Here is a 19,741-nt window from a genome sequence, read left to right as displayed (position 1 = left end):
CATTTTGTTAGGTCTAAGATACACATGATTAGGATGCACCACTAAGAAAGAAACAAAAATACATAATGTTGCCAATTAAAATAATGTATGATCCCTCCTCATTTCAGTTATGTTGGAAGGTCATGAAATATATTAATCTTAGATCATTGAGATAATGGTAGTCTTAGATGTACATATAATGTCCTTGAGATACATATCATTATGGAAACAGAAATCTTTATGAGGACCATAAAGCACAGTTTCATCTGATTGCTTATTAAATTAATTCCAAAGATGATAAGCAATTAGAGACTGACTAAAAAAGAAACTAAACTCATTAAAAATCATGAATACATTTCTATTTTTCATTATGCAACACACAAGATAGAAGCTTTATTTTCCAACCTTTTTTTTTAAATCCTTCAAAAGGACCTGCTGTTCCCTCATGAAGAATTACTCCATTTCGAGACTCTTGTGTAATTTTCACATCATGGTCAGAATCTCTGAGAGGGATGGAAGGAGGGAGGGAGGGAGAGAGAGAGATGAATCTGAGAGTGGGCACAGAGTTATATAGTACATTCTCTGAATTACATAGTAAATACTTTGCCCTTTCTTTAATTTATGCTTTTTTGAAGTAGGAAAGATTCTGTGACAGTTACATATTTCCATAAACATTAGTTCATTTGCATTTGTTATTAGAGTTACCTAACAATTATTCTTAACATGAAAATATGAATCTTTATTCTCTGGAAAATATTCTTTAGTTAATTGGAGCTTAGAATTAAGCATTCCCTATAATATAACAGAAATAAAGCTTTAAAAAGTACACTAAATAAAATATATTTATTTTAAAAAACTGTAGTTTTCAAAGAATAGAAAAAACATGTTTACATTTGACTTTGAAACTCAAGAAAACATGGAAACTAATGCACTATATAGATGTGAAATAACAAACTTCTATGTCATGATTCATTTCTCGTAGAAGTATATTTGGTCTATCATCAGTGTTTTTGCTTTTTGACAAATAAAATTATCATCAATGTCATTATAAATTAGAATATTCTGATCTATGTTTTGTTTATTTTTTAGATCTTTATAGGGATCTTGATAGATGTTCCAACCAAGGCATTGAGAATTATGGTGTTTCCATGACAACTTTGAATGAGGTATTCCTGAAATTAGAAGGAAAATCAACTGTTGATGAATCAGGTAAAAAAAAGAAAAAGAAAGAGGTGGGAAAGAAGCCAAGAAGGGAGGAAGGAAGAAAGGAAAGAAACTTGAATTTTGTTTTTCTGTGAAATATTTTATTTTGTAAATATGCTTTGAATGGTGAGATTGTATGCATCTGTTGGTACTGGTCTTTGGAAAGCTTAAAGCAGAGAAGAAATATACCTCTGTGGAATACAGTAATGTACTACACTAGGTCCTCATGAGGTAGACAATAAATATGCTGTATAATGTTACCTGAATATAAGTGCTATAGAGAAAAGAAAATTTATATTGATATTGATACCTGCTTTTCTTGAGCTTTTTGAAGGTATAATTCCAGTGTTTTGGGGATTCAGTTGTTGCATGAAAAGATCTGATGTCAGTCTAATTGCCTTTGATTGAAAAGTATTGTCTTTACTGTCTGATTGCTTCTAAGACATTTTCTTGGTTTTGGTTTATTATCATCTCACTGGGTTTATTCTTTCTGAGCACTTTAAATTTTTAAAAAGTTGACCTGCCATGATTCACATAGCATTAACAAAGTTTTGACAGTAACCACTTCTAATGCTGAGATCTCAAAAAATACATGCACATCTCAGGAGTGTCATCTGATTCTCTTTGAGTTCCCCTATACTCAAGTCCTATATAGGGCACCAACTTCGGCAACCTGCACAGCATCAAAAAAGGATTATCAAGTAGGGGTGCCTGGAAATGGAGAAAAACAGAGACATTATTAAGTAAATCTGGGGCCAGGTGGGACACTTCACTCTGATGGAGGAAAGTGACTCAGAAATAGCTCCATGAGTTTATTATACAGCATCTCATAATCAGGAAGTTAAACTGCAAGGGCATTGTAAATTAAAGCTCTAAAAAGTTATAGAGCTAGAAACATTTTTTGCACCTATTCTACTGTTGCAGTGATAGGAACATTCTGCTGCACCCAGGAAAGCCATTGTCCTGGGACATCTAATAACTTTTTAGCTTCAGAAGCTGAGAATCAAGATTGACAACATCTTCACCTTTGGCAAGGAGTATTTCCCAGGCTTGGCTTTTGCCAATGCTGTAGGATCATTCAATAACTGGGGACTTATCTGCTCTCCATGTTGACCAAGTATATTTTTAGTTCCCTCTTTTCTCTTTTTATCTATTTTTGAAGTTACATGCATGTTACATGTTTTCAGTGGTTATAGGTAACAATTTTTGTGTGTGTGTGGTGCTGGGAATCAAACTAGGGCTTCATGTATATGAGGCAAATGCCCCAGCCCTTGCAATGAACTATTAATGTACATATTTTATAGCTTTCTAGAAGTCTATCAGTTTTCACTATGCCTCTCCTCAAAATTAATAAACTTTTATTGAGTTCTTAAAAATATTAAAAGTACTCTTGGTATTGTCTTTATATTCTTGCAGGTGAGTACCCTTTTGCTTTGGTTAGAATAAAGTTTATCTCTTGCAATGAAGATATTTATTTATGAGTTTATTTTAATTGATTTCCCTAGAAGAATTCCTGCAAAGGATTTTTTTCAGAAGGCACAAGTTTTCCTTTTGTTATATCAATATTTTTTGCTTCTGTCTCATTTTCTCAATAGTTGCTCTAAAAATACCATGAATCTGATTACTTTCTCTTTGCCCAGTAGGCTAAATCTGGCACCTTTGGTTGAAAAGATGATCATAGGAAAAGCTAAAAATGTGCAATTAATTAATATAGCACCTTATAAATGATTTATCTTACATTTTAGATATTGGAAATTGGCAACAATTGCAAGGTGATGGGGCAAAAGATAGGGGAAACCTTGTTGAGCTGGAACAAGTTCTGACTTCCCTCTATGCCACAAAGAAAACAGCAAGTGGCATGGCACTCTGGAGGCAGCAGGTCTGCGCAATAGCCAAAGTTCGCTTCCTCATGTTAAAGAAAGAAAGAAAAAGCCTATTAACCATGTGAGTATCTGGATATTTCAGATTTGTTTGATCTGTGCACCAAAGAGAGAGAGAGAGAGAGAGAGAGAGAGAGAGAGAGAGAGAGCAAAAGAAAAAGGATGAAAGAAACACTCAGATAAAATAAGTCCCAGTAACTGCATATGGTCTTAAACAACAATGACTACAACAAAACTGCATTCTTAACTGCTCATGTGGATACATAATCAAAACATAAAACAGTTGAGATTCTTTCAATTTCACACAAATTTTGTTCATAACAATAGGCTGAAGTAGTTCTTAGTGCACATGTGGATGTTAGCACTTGGGTCCTGTTCTAAAAATGACAAAATTTTCATTTCTCAGCAGCTTCACAGAAGTGGAAATAATAGAATGTAGTGCATGTACATGCATGTGTGTGTGCATGCTTGTGTATGTGTTTGTATACATGTATATTTATATGAATATGTTTATGTGTGCACATATTTTAAGGAATTGGCTCCACTTCCATGGGGACTGGCAAGTCTAAATCCACAGGGCAGTCCAGCAGGCTGGAAACTCAGGTTAGAATTAATGTTGCAGGACAGACTAGACACTCTCTCAGAACTTCAGTGTTACAGTCTGGGGCTCTGTGCATCTCTGGTTTAGTTCCACAGTTGCATCTAGAGCCCACGATAAGGTTTACACACATTCCTATAGCTTCAGTCTCATTACTGAATATCACTTCCTTGCATAAGCCCAGCTGTATATGGAGATATATAAATCCCAAATATTTATAAGCATGCTTGTGAAAGACTCTATTGTTAAATATTTGCACATATATTAAAATAAATAGAACATGAAAGTTTTATTGGACAGGCTTCCACCACTATAATGAAATATCAAACAAATTCTAAAGAGAAAATTTTATTTTAGCTCACAGTTTTGGAGGTTTCAGCGCAAGATCAGGTGGTCCCGTGCTTTTGGCCTCTGGAGAGGGTGCCGCATCATGGTGGGAGGGAGGGTGTGGTGGAGCAAACAATCTACATCCTGAGTTAGTAGGTGGAGGAAAAGAAGAAGAGACTGGGGTCTCACAATTGCCTTCAAGGTCCTCTAAGGACCTGAGGATAGAGTATGAAGCCCCACCTCCTAACAATTCCCACCTTGCAAGGGTACTACCCTGGACACCCAGCATTCACACGTGGACCTTTGGGAGACATTCAACTTCCAAACTAGTGTAACAATCTATCCATAAGGGTGGTTAGCTAAACATTTAAAATGCTTATTACAAACTAGACAAATCTATGAACTATGCACTTAGTAGGAAAGAGATTTTGTCAAATGGAGGCATCAAACAATTCAGGAAGAACTGATGTAAGAGAATAGAACTTATTTAGGTGCGGAGAGAAAGAGTGTTAGAAATTCAGGCAGGGAAAATGTACTGAGTATGAAAGTGCATGTGGAATCTAAAGGAATTATTAATTCTAAGTTCATTGAAATATAGACTGTCTCAAATTTTTTTAAAAAAATAGAATATATAGAACTAAAAATGTTGGACTTTAAGAAGTTATTAAGGTTTTATTTATGTATTTACTGAAAGTTGACTGACAGAAGAGAATGCCAAGAAACTGAATTGGGCAATGGTGCAAAATTGTTTGGAAATAGTTGACCCTGGAAAAAAATGACAAAGTGATTTAGGATAATATTGATAAAGACAGAACAGACAGAGAAAATAAAGGTCCATCTTGAAAAGCAGACAAGAGAAGTTGGTTTTGGAGACAAGAAATAATGATAGGACAGGCAGGAATTTTCAGCCATTTGAAAAACAGACTTCAAAGATGAGTGGGAAATGATTTGGCTTTGGAGCCCAGGGGACCGAGAAAATGTTGTGACTACAGAAATTGGAAATGGGATAGGAAAAGTTTCACAGTGTAGAGGGTCTGAAGGTTGGTGATATGCCAAGTGGCTGTGCTTCAGATAAAGGAAGGAAAGCCGGACTGAAATGGAGAAAGAGGTGGGCACTGGAGAGAGGATTTAAACAATAATCAGATTTCATAGGCTTGAACGCAATGTCTGAGGCATGAGTGGACAGAAAAAGACCAAATGTAAGTACATAGGAACCTTCTCACTTTAGAAAGAAGAAAAAAAGAGGAAAGGGCATGATTCAAATGTTTATTAGTACTTATAATTTATTTCTATTATTATAACCATGATCCTCTCAAAACTAATGTTATGGTTTCCATATGAGGTGTGTCCTCAAAGCTCCTGTACCAATGTGGAAATGTTCAGAAGTAAAATGATTAGGTCATGGCAGCCATAATTCTAAATTCATTGAAACATAAAATGTCTCAAAAATTTAAAAAAATATATTAGAATATATAGAACTAAAAAGTTTGGACTGTAAGAAGCTATTAAGGTTTTATTTATTGAAAATTGACTGATAGAGGAGAAAGCCAAGAAACTGAATTGGGCAATGGTGAAAAATTGGTTGGAAATAGTTGACACTGGAAAGAATGAAAACAGTGGATTAATCCACTTCATAGATACATAATTTGAAAGCACTACTACTTCACTGAGTGGTAACTATAGGCAGGCTGGTCATGAGTAGAGGAGGTGGGTCACCGGGATCATACCTGGAAGAGTTCACCTTCCCTGCGACTCCTTCCCCTTTCTCCCTCTGTTTCCCAGGCTCCTGAGGTGAGTAGCTTTCCTCCATCAGTCCTTTCCACCATGATGTTCTGCTTATTCTTGGGCCCACAGCAATGGACTCGGGCTCCCATGGACTGAATCTCTGAAACCATGGGCCAAAATAAACTTTTCCTCCTCTAAGCTATTCATGTCAGGTATTTTGGTCACAGTGACTAAAAGCTGACTAACACATCTAATAATCTACAGAAATTGCTACTGATTATTCTTTTATGTTTTCCTCCACATAGGTTATTCCTTTTTGGGATTAGCTTTATCCCTCAACTTTTGGAACATCTGTTTTATGAGTTATACAATAAAAGTTACTCTTGGGGACTGTCTCCAAATATGTACTTCCTTTCACCAGGACAACAACCACAAGATCCTCTGACTCTTTTACTGGTCATCAATAAAACAGGTGAACACAGGGCTAAAACGGAACTTGTAAATGTTGTTCTGTTAAGAGATTCCCTGGGGGAGAAATTTGAAGAAAAAAAATTTCTGCGTGTTTTAGAAAACACTTGTGAAACTGAACAGAAAATTAATTGAAAATTAAAGATACAAGATTGGAGAGTTTGTTTCAAAACCATATTTTGAAGTCCACTTAAATGGTCATTTCACAGAGCAACCAAGGGGGATTTAGGAAGGCAAATCATTGACTGAAGTTTTGAGATATTTCTGTGTCATTTTCTAAATATTTTCATTGCTTGACTTTGGGGGGAAAAGGTCAGTTCCAAGTTTGTAAGAAGATAGAAGATGAACAGCTTCAAGGATTATGGTATTAGTAATTAGTATTTTTGTGTGTATGTTGCTGGAGATCAAACCCAGGGACTTACACATGCTAAGCAAAGACTCTACCACCAAGCCATAGTCAGCCTATTACTTAGTTAGTATTTTTACCCTAATATAAACTATAAGTAACATTCTAGGTATTAGGTAAAGAAATTTTATTATATCCATAATAGCAGAATGGGTTTATACAGTAGACCCAATTCTGCTTTTAAGAAAATCCGTAGACAGTCATTATTGTGGTATGCTTTTAGTGATACCATTTGGTTTTGTTTTCTTTTTGTAGTACTGGATTATTGTTTTGTTTCATTTTTGTGTCCTTTGATCTTTCCCTTATGATAGGGTCAAGCATTGATAACTTCATACATTCGCTGAGACAACAGGACATAGCTTTGGAGGTGGATGCCTTCGGAACTAGAAATGGCACAGACGAGCCATTCTATAATGGCGTGATCACTGTGTTAGGGGATGAAAAGGTGAGCTAGGATCTGGTTGCTTATTTTTACCAACGATAGATTATGAGAATACAATTTAAATAATTCAAATGAACTCCCCAGAAAGTCATTTTGACACAAATGTGGTAGGTCTCATTTTCATACAAGTTAGGTGACAATTATTTGATAGCAGCCTCCAATATAACAGTACATAATTAACTGTTATAATAGTGATTTGTTTAAATTTTACCAATCGGATTGCCTTTCAATCATTAATTTAAATCTTACTCTCAGTTAGAACTGAGAACAACTGCCCAATTTATACTTGACCTTTACTCTTCAGTCTGTAAAACCTCTGTATCCCTTACTCATTGTATCACTTGCCTAGACCATGCATGAATTTGAGTTAGAGGTCCCAATCAAGTCACATGGGTGAATCACTGCTCTTATGTGTCATAAAGCTCGGCCATTTGTAACTTGTCATATTTAATTTTCAGGAGTAATTTTTATGCCAAAAATGAACTAAATCACCTTTATCAAACTAGTCTTTGATGGGTATTAAGTTACTTTCTAGAGATCCCAGAAAAACATTTTTTTTTAAGTGGCACTTATAACATAATAAATATTGCTTTAGGTAATTAAGGTTAGATACTATATACTTGATTTAATTATCACTGCAAAACCACATTTTTAATGCTTGCTTATATTTTGGTAAATATACTTAATTAATTTTTTTCTTTGAGGAATAAATAACCACATTATATGTATAAATGTTATGTCATTTTAAAAGAGGTTTTATGTGCATGTTCAGTATTTGTGAAGATGTACACTTTCAATGCAACTACCTGCCTGCCTCCCACTTTCCAAATATCCACATAATTATTACTTGTAAAACAAATAATTGCCTTTGAATATAAAGTCTCTGGCCACGAGCAAGTGAAGTTGCATTTTGAAGCTTTACGGTGTCATTAAAAACCATTCGAAGTATTTTTTCTTTTGTGCAATTTTAGGCATAAATAGCCACAAGGTTGATGTTAAGCTGGGTAGAAACCAAAGTCATGGATTCATTTACATATATTAAAAATTAATCAAGTTACAAAGGTGATGGTGATATTAATCATGCTGTGGCTTTACTACATTACCTATTATGATTTTGCTACATTATTTACTACATATTAACTAATTAATTTTGCATTTACTCTTTGAAGACTTAGGTATATTCATTATATTTTAGGATCACAGATTTTCAATAGCATGTAATACCAAAAGGCTGAATTGCTTTCCCGTCCTCATGGATATTATTAGTAATGGGCTACTTGGAATCTTTAATTCTTCAGAGCGCATTCAGACTGATAGAAGCACATTTTATGAAGTAAGTATAATATTATCTCACTGATACTGACCCATGAGAAGTTTTCAGGAAAATCCCTTGAAATACAGAAATAACATCATGTTGATTTTATGAACCTATTCTTAAATAAGTTTGTTTTATATATAAATCATTATTTATATGTTAATATATTGTTTAGTAATTATTATAAAACACTAAAATTTTATTCATGACTTTGGTAAATGGAGCAATAAAAATACAGTTAATTTGGGAAAAGATATTTATGATTTTTGATCTTAGATCTTGTCACTATTTAGTGGGACATAGTTAAAACAAGTGATGTCTTGATTCAAGTTATTTTAAAAACAATTGATAAAATATATAACATAGAAAATTACAGGTGCTTAATAAATTGTTCTTATTCTTCCTGTTAATATTATTTTCCTTTGGAAGGAAGATTCCATTAAAAAACATAAAGCTTTGCTAGATTAGAGGATGAGCTGAGTTAGGATAAGGTGCATAGGAACAGTTCTTGTTTCTTTTTTTTTAATGAAACTTTTTATTATGTAAAGTTTTAAACATACACATAATAATGCAATGTACATATAAACCAGCCTCAATTATTTAAACACGTGTGTGGACTATCTTTCTCCAAGTTCCATTATTCTTCTAACATTCACGTACTTGTTTATTGCTGCCAGGTCCACAGAGGCATTCGAATTTATTATTTCTGCATTATGCTGTACCAGAGGAATGACTCATTGTAAATGTTGAATTGAACGGATTTAACACCAATTTCTGAAAGTAGCAAAATATCCCCTTTGTTGATGGTCCCCAATCTCTGTTTTCTGTTAAAACCTCAGCCTTGTTGGTATATATCAATGTTAGTAACACTGTAATCGTGTGTCAGTGAGCAAGGGGTTTCATGCCTGTTTTACAAGTTAGTAACTGTGGGACCTTATCCAATTCATACCATCTGGTTGAGCTTGCTTCTTCATAAGTACATCAGGAAACATGTTCAAAATGTCCAAATTACTACAAGACAGGACTGGAAATGGATGTGAATGAGAAGTTGCAAAGAGGAGCTGGGGAAGTGTTCATTCACTTATTTACTGATGGAGTTTAGACTGCACATAGGAACTGGATGCCCAATTGCCATTGCTCACTCTGATCTGCATGATTTCAGGAGCAGATGCCTTCCGAGTACCAGTACCTGAGTGGCGCCTTCTTCTGGTTACCTGTGGTCGCATGTTTCATTCCTTACATTGCGATGAGCAGCATCGGAGACTACAAAGTAAGAGGAGTCAACACAGTCCTCCAGTCCTTGTAATGTCTAGAGAATCCCCTTAGACTTTTATGGCCAGAGCTTTACCCAGAGGTAGTACATCTAATCTATGTGCTTGACACAATGAATAATCAACCATTTCAATAACAGTTGTCCAAGTATGAAGAAAATGTTATTTTCCTTAAATATAAGACCTCACAAAGAGCAGCTTAGGAAATATTACCAGCCCATAGGGAATAACAGCTTTCAACTCTGTCACTTATGGTTTTATTTATGGCTACTGCCTCCTGACCTAATCATTTCCCCTCTCTTAATGGTGGTTTCCACTGTCTACTTGGTGGTAAAGTTATGACTCACCACAGCACTTTGACATTGTTAAAAAAAAAAAAAAGATTGTGCCTTTTAAGTGTCATTTTTTATTATGCTTTTATATAAAAATTCAAGAAGCCTATGATGGTCTTTCTACCTCTCTGTGGTACTTTTATTGGCTCTGAAAGAGCCATTTCCCATCTCCAGCCCTTGGTGTCATCACCTGGTGCTTGGCACCGAGACTTGTGACTGTTCTGGAGAAGCCTTTGATGGGCCTGCATTAATCTTCATTTATTCTGCTCCTAAACTGTCCCTGTCTTTAGCAACTTCTTTCATGAGAAACACTAAACACTGTTCTACCTTCTCTTCATTCACCATTTTCTTTCTACTGGTCTTGTCAATCTTTCTCGTCCTCTACTCAGCCCCCCACCTTTTTTTTCTTGAGTCTGGGTTTAAATCCTGACTCGTCCATTAGTAAGCAGTGTGGATTTTGAAAGTTTCTTAGTCACTCTCTGCCTTGGTTTATCACTTATAAAATGCATAATCCTGGCATCTATTTGAAATAGGTTTCTGTATGTGGTGAAATAATTCCTATGTGTCACTCAGAAGAATACCTAGCCTAGAGTGGCTTTCCCCTAAGTGTTAGTGCTTGATGTTCAAATGTTCAGGGTTTAGTCCTGGGGCTCTTTCCAGTTATGTCCAAAATTCTCAACTTCCATGTATACAATAGCCAACTTGATATTTTCACATAGATAAATTGTTATTTCAAATATGGGTAAAAGAAAATTTTCATTTCCTCACCAGATCTGCTCTTCTCCAAACCTTCCTGTCTCAGCAAATGGGATGATTGTTTATAATTGCTCTGGCATGAAATTTTGAAGTAAGCTTTGTTTCTCTTTGTCCTTGAGCTCCTTATCCAATCCATCAGTGAGTCCCTTTAAGTACTACTTCACAAATGGGTGTATTCAATCCACCATTCCTTCTGTCTCCATGGTTTATCCTAGTTTAAGTCATCATCATTCCTTACCTGGACCACTGCAGTAGCTACCCATTTGCAATCAATTCCTTTCACACAACAAGAGTGAGCATTCATTTGTTTAAATAACATCTCCTTATTTTATTTTGCAACTTCCTGTAGCTTCTCTTGGAAGCAAGAATTAAATTCTAATTATTTATGATGTCTGGCAGAACCCTGCATCCTCATCCTATCATTTCTCCACTTTCCTCATTGCAGTCTCCTTCTCTGCCTACTCCATCCTTCCTTCTGGTTCTTAAATATGCCAATATCATTTGGAGATTCTTTCTAGCGCTATCTTTCCCCCTTGTTGTTCATATAGCTGACTTCTTGTCACCCAGATCTCAAAACAAACATTACTTTGGTGAAACCCCACCCCTCCTTATTCAAATAGATACCCCATCACTTCCATATGACCTCATTTAAAAAATCTGTGCATGGCATGTGTTGCTCTCTGAATCTTTTCTCTTTTACTTGTTAACTGTCTCCTCCCCACTAGGAATAACCATCATCAAAGCAGAAATATTTTTCTCTAAATCCTCTATTGTTGCTCATCTCTATAATTAATGGATTACTTTTCATTCTCTTACTCTTGCCTGAAATATAGGAGTATTCCTGCTAGGGTTGCCAGATTTAGCAAATAAAATTATAGTTACCTAGCTGAATTTCAAAATCAGGTAAATGATGAATAATTTCTTATTATGCATATGTTCCCAATATTGCATGGGACATACTTATACTCAAAACTTTATTTATTTAAAATTTAATGGACAACCCCAGGACACTGACACCTCTCCCTCAAACCCCAATCTCTTTCCTTCATAGCCAGTCAATAATATTTACTTTCAAAAAATATCTGGAATCTGTGTTTTTCCTCTATCTCTTTGAAGCCCTAGTCAAATCAACCACCATTATCTTCAGCATAAATACAACTGCCTCCATATCATAATATTCTTCTCCTTCTCCATTTTCTGTGCAGTGTGACAATACTTCCTTAGAAACACAAGCTGATGTAAGTTAATTTCCTGCCTGGGATCCCATCAGTGGATTCCCATTGTACTAAGGAGCAACAATGTAATCCTTGCCCTTCTGTACAGCCACGGTGATCTGGACCCAAGTGTATCTTTCTATTCCAACCTGATGCCACTATTGCTTTGCTAACTGTGCTCCAGCCATGCCCCAAGGTCAACCTTTGCCCACTGCAGGGCCTTCTCTCTGCCTGAAGTGTTTCCAACCTGTCACCTAGGTAGCCCTATGTATCGTCCAGATGGCACTCATATATCACTTCACAAGGGAACCCTCTCTGACTTTACTCCATATTTTATCTCAATACCTATACATTTTTATCTAGGTGGCTTTTGCTATACCAATTTGCTTATTGCCTTTATTGCCCTTTTGCCTGTAACTTAAACTGCACAAGAGCCTCATGACCAAGACAAAGCCAGCCACATGGTACAAACCCTATAAATATAAACAAATTAATGAATAGGAAACAACAGCTTTCCAATAATATCCTCTCACTCTCATACTCTCATTTGATTTCCTGTCTCCTCCTTTCAGATGAACAGAATATTTACTTGTGTTCAATTTTTTCCTAATAAATTTCATCATACAGACTCAATTTTAGATTTAAAGTTTCAATCGTTTTTATGCTTTACTTTTTAAATAGTCCAAATGACATTTTTAAGACTCATGAACAATCACTATAACCATGTGACTGGAAATGGGTCACAGTATCAAAATTCACCCACTAGTCTTTACAGTGTAATAATGAAAAATATGGTTTACTTAAAGACCACGAGTACAGTGTTTTAAAGGAAGTCTTGATCATGCCAACCTAAGGAGTCTTTTTTAAATGAAATTAACTACTTAGATGATTATTTCTTAGACTGCAAATAAAGTGCCAATTATAAGTGCATTGTTTATATTCAGAATAAATCTTAAGACTCTTATGGGCAATCTTACCCACTTCTGTTGAACCTTTGTGCAATTTGCAAATCTTCATGCCAAAGGAAAAAGAAGCTCTGGAAAGAAAGGAAGAGTCATCTTCTCACTGAGGCAAAGCTCACTTCTTGGTGGATGGTCAGCCTCTTGTGTTGGTGCCTGTTTCCTTTGGACTCTGAAATCATAATGTGGCTGGTGGTATTATATGAATTATATAATAGAAGCATGAGCCATTTGCAAACCAGAATAATAATTATCAAAACAATATAGCAAATATGAATTATTTTGTGACTGTATGTTTACAATTTATCTAGTCTCTAGGGAAGAATAGAAGTACTTTGGATTAGACAAAGGGGAATGAAGGGAAGGGAGGGGGAATGGGAATAGGAAAGATAGTAGAATGAATTGGACATTACTTTTCTATGTGTGTATAAGAATACACAAGCAATGTAATTCCACATCATGTACAACCACAAAAATGGGAAGTTATATTCCACATATGTATAATCCATCAAAATACATTCTATTGTCATGTATAACTAGTAAGAACAAATTAAAAAAATAAAGAGAGAAACAATTTACCTAGTCTCAACTCTTCTGTATCTGTAGATGATTCTTCTGTTTCTTTACCAGAGAAAAGTTCATTCCCAGCTCTGGATTTCCGGCCTCTACCCTTCTGCTTACTGGTTTGGACAGGCACTGGTGGACATTCCCCTGTACTTCTTGATTCTCCTTATAATGCAAATAATGGATTATGTGTTTAGCCCAGAGGAGATTATAATTATAATTCAAAACCTATCAATTCAGGTAAGTGGCAAAAGTTAAGAAATAGTTTTTGTTAGACTATTTTTTATGAATGCACTAACCGTTATTGATTTTAAACCAAAGAACTTCAAATTATCTAAGTTATAGCTTTGGAAAGTTGACAGATACATACGATTATTTTTCTAAATAGTATTTACCTTACTCAACCTAAATATTTCCATTTTCAGGTCCTGTGCAGTATTGGATATGTCTCCTCTCTTGTTTTCTTGACATATGTGATCTCATTCATTTTTCGCAATGGCAGAAAAAATAGCGGGCTTTGGTCATTTTTCTTCTTAATCGTAAGTATGCAAATACTGCCAATTGCTTGATTTTTAACCATTTTTACATAAATCCAGGAGTATATATTTTAATCTTTGTACTAACTAGGATGGCAAATAAATATTGCTCTCTATGAAATTCTGACTGCTCTAAGATAATCGGATATATATAGAATGTGCTGCATGTGAGGGTATAGACCCTCTGTGAATGATGACCCACCCCAATGTGTTTCCAGAGCTTGAGACTCCCCTGAGCAAGATTTCTTACCCCTAACAGTTCACTTGGTGTCACTGAATATTTGTAAGGAGATTCAATGATCCTGATCTGAAATATAATCGTCTCCTCAAGACTATTTTTCATTGCCTTTTAATAGGTTACGTTATTGCTGAAAAATCCACCCAGCAAATTGCTCATATAAAAAATCAGGAATAATCTTTATTTCCTCTCTGTCTCTTCCTGCATCCCATCCACATGCATGTTGCCCAGCCTGTTCAGTAGGCACCGTCCTTCCCAATATGTCCACTGTCTAAGCTTTCCTCATGTCTCACCTGGAGTACTGCAACCAGCATGGAACCGCTCTGTTTCTACTCTTGCTTCCTGTGCATTATTCTCCACATATTTTAAAAATAATTTTTAATTGAAGAGTGCATCTTACATTCAGAAAAGCACACATATTTTAAGCACACAAAAATATTTAAAGTAAGCCCTGCCATAAAACCACTAGACACATTGAGAAATAAAACATTACTAGGACCCTAGAAGACCTCATCCCCCATTCTAACTTTTTTCCTTTATTTAAAAAATCATTATTCATAATTTTAAATTCATACATTAGCCAGTTTCTGAACTTAATAAAAATGGAATCATGTAGAATGCACTAAGTATCTGCTCTTAATCCACAGTGTCTTTTAGAGTCGACCTGCTGATGATTATCATAATAGTTCATTTCTTCCCATGCTGTTGTATTCATGATGCTAATGCTTCAACTTGTTGAAGCATTAGCATCATGAATACATTGCTGAAGCATAAGCATCATGAATGCATTGTTGAAGCATAAGCATCATGAATACAAGCATCATGAATGCATTGTTGCTGTACATTCAAGTACTGTTAGAACTGTTTTGCACTGTTAGAACTAAACTGCCATTAATTTTCTTATATGTGTTTTTGTTCTCATGTATCCATGTATGTTTATTTTGAAATATAAACCTAGTAGTGGAATTATTAGATCTGCACTCACACATTCAATTTTACTAGACCTGGACAAACAGTTTTTTGAAGTGGTTGTATTATAAGGAGGGTATGGAAAGTTCAGGGAATAATGTGCAGGATACTTCACATCATCAAACATTTGTCAATATTTGGAAGAAATCAAAAATAAAATGCAATGAGTAAATACAAATTTTAGAATAAGAAAAAAACACAGGATTTCTAGATTGGGTTAAAAAATAAAACACAGCTAGCTATATACTGCTTACAAAATACCCAAGACATGGGCGATGACTAAACAGGCGTTTATTTTTTAATAGAAGAACTTAGAGATAGATATACAAGTTATAGATATAGTAAAATTCAATATCAAAAGTCTTAAATAAGAAAAAAATGAACATATTCACAAAATGGTAAAACCCATGAAAAAGATACAAGACTCATATTTTGTTTAGCAAATAATAAAGAATGGCAAAGTACATAACAATTATCTCAAAAGACAGAAGTAGAATTTAGATCACTTGTTTCAGAACAGAAAGATCTGGTGGCAAAAAAAAAAAAAAATGAGCCATTATATAGAGACTTAAATACTATACAAGTTGAAATTGATTAGATAAACAAAGGATATCTTTGTTAGTAGAGACACATAAATAAAACTGGGGTGAAAATGTGATGGCCAAGGAAAGGAACCACTGACTTAGAATGATTAATCCCACCTCCATCCTCTACAAACAATTCCAATGAGGGCAAGTTAGCTGATAAGATACTGGAAGGTATCACTAATTAATGATTTAGAGATACTGCTGAATTGAGAACTCAAGCAAAGGCAATAATAATAATAATAACAACAACAACAACAACAACAACCCTTAGGAGAAGAACTCCTTACCTTGAGGAAGGTGAATGTTTAGGACTTGCTAATTTATAGGCTCTGAACTGAATTGGGGTAAGGTCCAAAGTCTAACAGTGTGTCCACTCCCTGAGGATAAGATGCACTGCCTAATGGTAAATGAAAACTGATGCAAAACATGGACATGATTCACAGAAGAAAGTACAAAGGCTGTGTGCAAGGCCCAACCTGAGCACACTTCATCCATCCATGCCCCCAGGCTTAAAGATGTGGAGAGAAAGCAACACCCTACATTACATTATTGCTCAGAGGGAAAGATAAGTAGATGTTGGAGGAGAAAGAAAGGGTATTCAGAAGAAATCATGAATACTTTATGAGTATTTATGAAGACTGGATAGAGATGTACACCCAAGCTAAAAAGAAGAAATTTCTAAGCTATATAAAAACACCAAACATCAGTACAATTACAGAACAGTGAATGAATTCTGAAAAAGGCTGACATCTAATTACAGATGTAGATGGAGACAATCCCCATGATTCAAAAACAATGACAAAATGATTAAAAACTGAAAAATAGACACAAAGACAAAGCCAATACAACAAAAAAATAATTTGTGTTTTTCATGTCATGAATCTGTTAGGTACATGTATGTATAATTTTTAATGAGATAATTATATCTATATATGAAGTTATAACAGAAGTAAATGCCCTCTAAACTAAGAAAGAACTGATATGGATGATCGAATACTCATTAAGATATGAATCTTCAAAATAAAGTCACCTCCAAAATAAAGGAAAATCAACCAGAAAAAAAATAAACATTTGAGCTACCCCCAGAGTTTCCTCCCACAATTCTGTATGTCAGTTTTCATATCTTTGAGAGGAAGTAAAGGATATTCCTCTTCTCCAAAATCAGATCTACCCAATTTATAGTTCTAGGAAATAGTTGACACATTCAAATATAAACTCAAGGATTGAAGCTCCTAATAAGCTATTCTTTTAAAAAGAGGACCACACAAAAATCTGCACATAGATGTTTATAGCAGCACTATTCAGTGTGGCCAAAACATGGAAGCAACCAAGGCATCCAAGATGGTGACTGGATACACTGTGGTCCATCCAGAAAACTCTAAAAAAAAAAAAATGGACATGAAGGAAACTTAAATGTATATCACTAGGTGAAAGAAGCCAATCTGAAACAACTACCATGGAGGATTTTTAGGGAAGTGAATTTTTTGTATAATACTATAGTGGTGGATATGTGTTATTATAAGTTTGTCCAAACCCACAGAATACTCAAGAGTGAACCACAATGCAGAGTATTGACTCTGGGTTATAATGATGTCAGAATAGATTCATCAGTTGTTCATCCTGGTGGGAGATGTTGGTAATGGAGGAGTTACGTATGTGGAGGTACGGAGCGAAATCTCTACGCCTCCCTCTCAATTCTTCTGTGTAGTTAAAATAGAATAAAAGTAGCCTATTAAATAAAGAAGAGAGAAAAACTACATAGGAATATATATTAATATAAAACATATAACAATTGAGGGTTAAAGTGAACCCCACCAAGGTATGTCAAAGTATAAAATTTGGGAAAAGAAAAATTGTGTTAAAAACACTGGCAAGGACCAATGACTCATTTAAATATGCATAAGATTAAATAACTTTTGGAACTATAACTAAAGCATGTTGAAATATTTAACTAGAAAAATCCATTAAATTGAACAGTTCTTTCATTTTATAAAACAAGCATAGCTTTAATAAAATAAACCTAAGAAAGATTATATAAAAAAGGAAAACGTTGATAAATTCTCTGGGAAAAATTAAAGGACAGCTGTTTAAGTAAAAAGATAACAAACCTAAAAGTAAATTTAAAAGAGAAATAGTAAAAAAACAACCAAGTATGATTGTTTCCAGAATGCAATGATAGTTCACTACCAGTAACCATCAAAATAAAAAGGGAAACATGAGTTAAGAAAATATCACATGATTTCTAAAAATGCCCACTGAAAAGAAAATGTAAAAACAAGAGGGGAAGATCAATAAAACCAGGTTTAATATCATATCAAATGGTAAAATTATAAATTATTCATCTATATCAGCACTAGGACAAGAACACCTGCAATAGTTAATTGTAGCATCACGTGTGAGTGAGGTATGACATGATATGCACTGGATCATGGCTTTTGGGGAACAGATTGTCAGGATCTTTTTGAAAAATATTTTTAGTAGTTGTTAAAATGTTTAAATGTACTTCAATGTTGATATGCAGTCATACTTTTTGGAATCTCTCCTTCAAGACTAAAAGTGTCCATACAGAAGAATTTACGCAGACCATCATTAATTATTAGGACCAGAAAAGTTGAAAACACCTTGTTTTCCAAAGGCAAAATTGTGAACTCTTGTGCATCTATTCAAAGAAATATTCTGCCACTATGAAAATTAATATCTGGTATGCTTAAACCTAAAAAGACATCGATGACTTATTTTGAAATGAAAAATAAATAAGTAAAAGTGCAGTTAATATATAATAACTAACTCCTTTATCAAAATCTGAATTTTAGCAAGAACCCCAGCTGACTTGTATGCCCATTGATTTTGAGAAGCACTGTTTTATCTACTGAAAATTTCACACTCAGTCTAATAGATTTGTCACCTAATCTTATATCACACACACACACAAAAAGAGCATAATGAAAAATACTGTCTTGGGAGTGAGGTGGACATAGAAAGCTATAATGAGCTACATGTCTAACCTCTTTGAAAACATCCTATAATTCAGGTAATTAAGTTTTAGTGATGCTACCTTGTGCTTTTATTTTAGGTCACTGTCTTCTCCATAGTTGCTAATGATCTCAATGAATACGCATTCCTAGGGCTACTTTTCTCCACCATATTAGTGCCACCCTTCACTATGATTGGCTCTCTGCTAATTTATTCTGAGGTAAGTATTTCCAGTCATGTGCTAGGATCATCCTTAGGCCTTAAGTAATGGGCCCTGGATTCTAAACTAGGAAACAAAAAAGGACTGGAGGAAGATTATGGACAGTGGGGAAAAGTGGTCAATGGGTTGGAGGTTCATCAGCTCCAAGTTTCATAGTAAGGACCCTAGAGTAAGGAGGCTGAAAAAGTAAAATTGGATGGTAGAGAGGCTAAAACTCATTTTGGATGGGTCCAATTATGGAGAGTGGGCAACTGAGCATTTAGGAAGAGCAAGATCATTTGAAATGACATCAGGGTGGTGGCAAGTCAGATGATTGAAGAAAAAATAATTTTCTCTAGAGGGAGGAAGGCTGAGATGGTTAGAAATTTACTGCAAAGGGCTTAAAATTACTCAGGGGGAAAAAAAGCCTTGGTAAATACAGTTCAAAAAAATATTGACCTTTTGTTTTTTTCATTTGTTTGGTTTTTTACTCACTAAAGAATTGGGGATGTTGGGAAAATGCACTTGGTGTAATGTGAAGAATTCTGTCTTCTCAAAATTGGATATAGGAGGACAAGAGCAGTATCAGGATTCCAGAGTTCTTGGAGCAAGAGTGCAAAAAAGGACAAATGACAACAGAAAGCCAGATAAAGTTGGAGAGGGAGTTTGTCTTTAGATGGCTGTGCAGGTGGCTTCAGTGGGTCTCACAAGTACCTCCCAGTGTTACATGTAAAAGCACCTCAGTCTACAGGCAGGCACAGGCTGGCAGCCTGTAAGACATCTTGGGAGAAGGAGAACCA

At 35.0% G+C, this 19,741-nt stretch overlaps 1 protein-coding gene across 3 annotated transcripts in view; it reads left to right on the top strand.

The window, feature by feature from the left end:
- Positions 1 to 19,741, top strand: part of Abca9 (ATP binding cassette subfamily A member 9) — a 59,270-nt gene that overhangs the window by 27,083 nt on the left and 12,446 nt on the right. For all 3 annotated transcript variants that reach the window (XM_071602965.1, XM_027946278.2, XM_071602966.1), the window contains exons 18-26: positions 1,069 to 1,188; positions 2,928 to 3,126; positions 6,018 to 6,184; positions 6,898 to 7,031; positions 8,224 to 8,361; positions 9,506 to 9,613; positions 13,506 to 13,679; positions 13,865 to 13,978; positions 18,843 to 18,962. In XM_071602965.1, the coding sequence (XP_071459066.1) occupies positions 1,069 to 1,188; positions 2,928 to 3,126; positions 6,018 to 6,184; positions 6,898 to 7,031; positions 8,224 to 8,361; positions 9,506 to 9,613; positions 13,506 to 13,679; positions 13,865 to 13,978; positions 18,843 to 18,962 (1,274 nt within the window). The remainder of the gene's footprint in view (positions 1 to 1,068; positions 1,189 to 2,927; positions 3,127 to 6,017; positions 6,185 to 6,897; positions 7,032 to 8,223; positions 8,362 to 9,505; positions 9,614 to 13,505; positions 13,680 to 13,864; positions 13,979 to 18,842; positions 18,963 to 19,741) is intronic.

This window comes from Marmota flaviventris, chromosome 17 (assembly GCF_047511675.1).
Source record: "Marmota flaviventris isolate mMarFla1 chromosome 17, mMarFla1.hap1, whole genome shotgun sequence".
Taxonomy (NCBI): Eukaryota; Metazoa; Chordata; class Mammalia; order Rodentia; family Sciuridae; genus Marmota; species Marmota flaviventris.
This window is presented reverse-complemented; position numbering and strand designations above follow the sequence as displayed.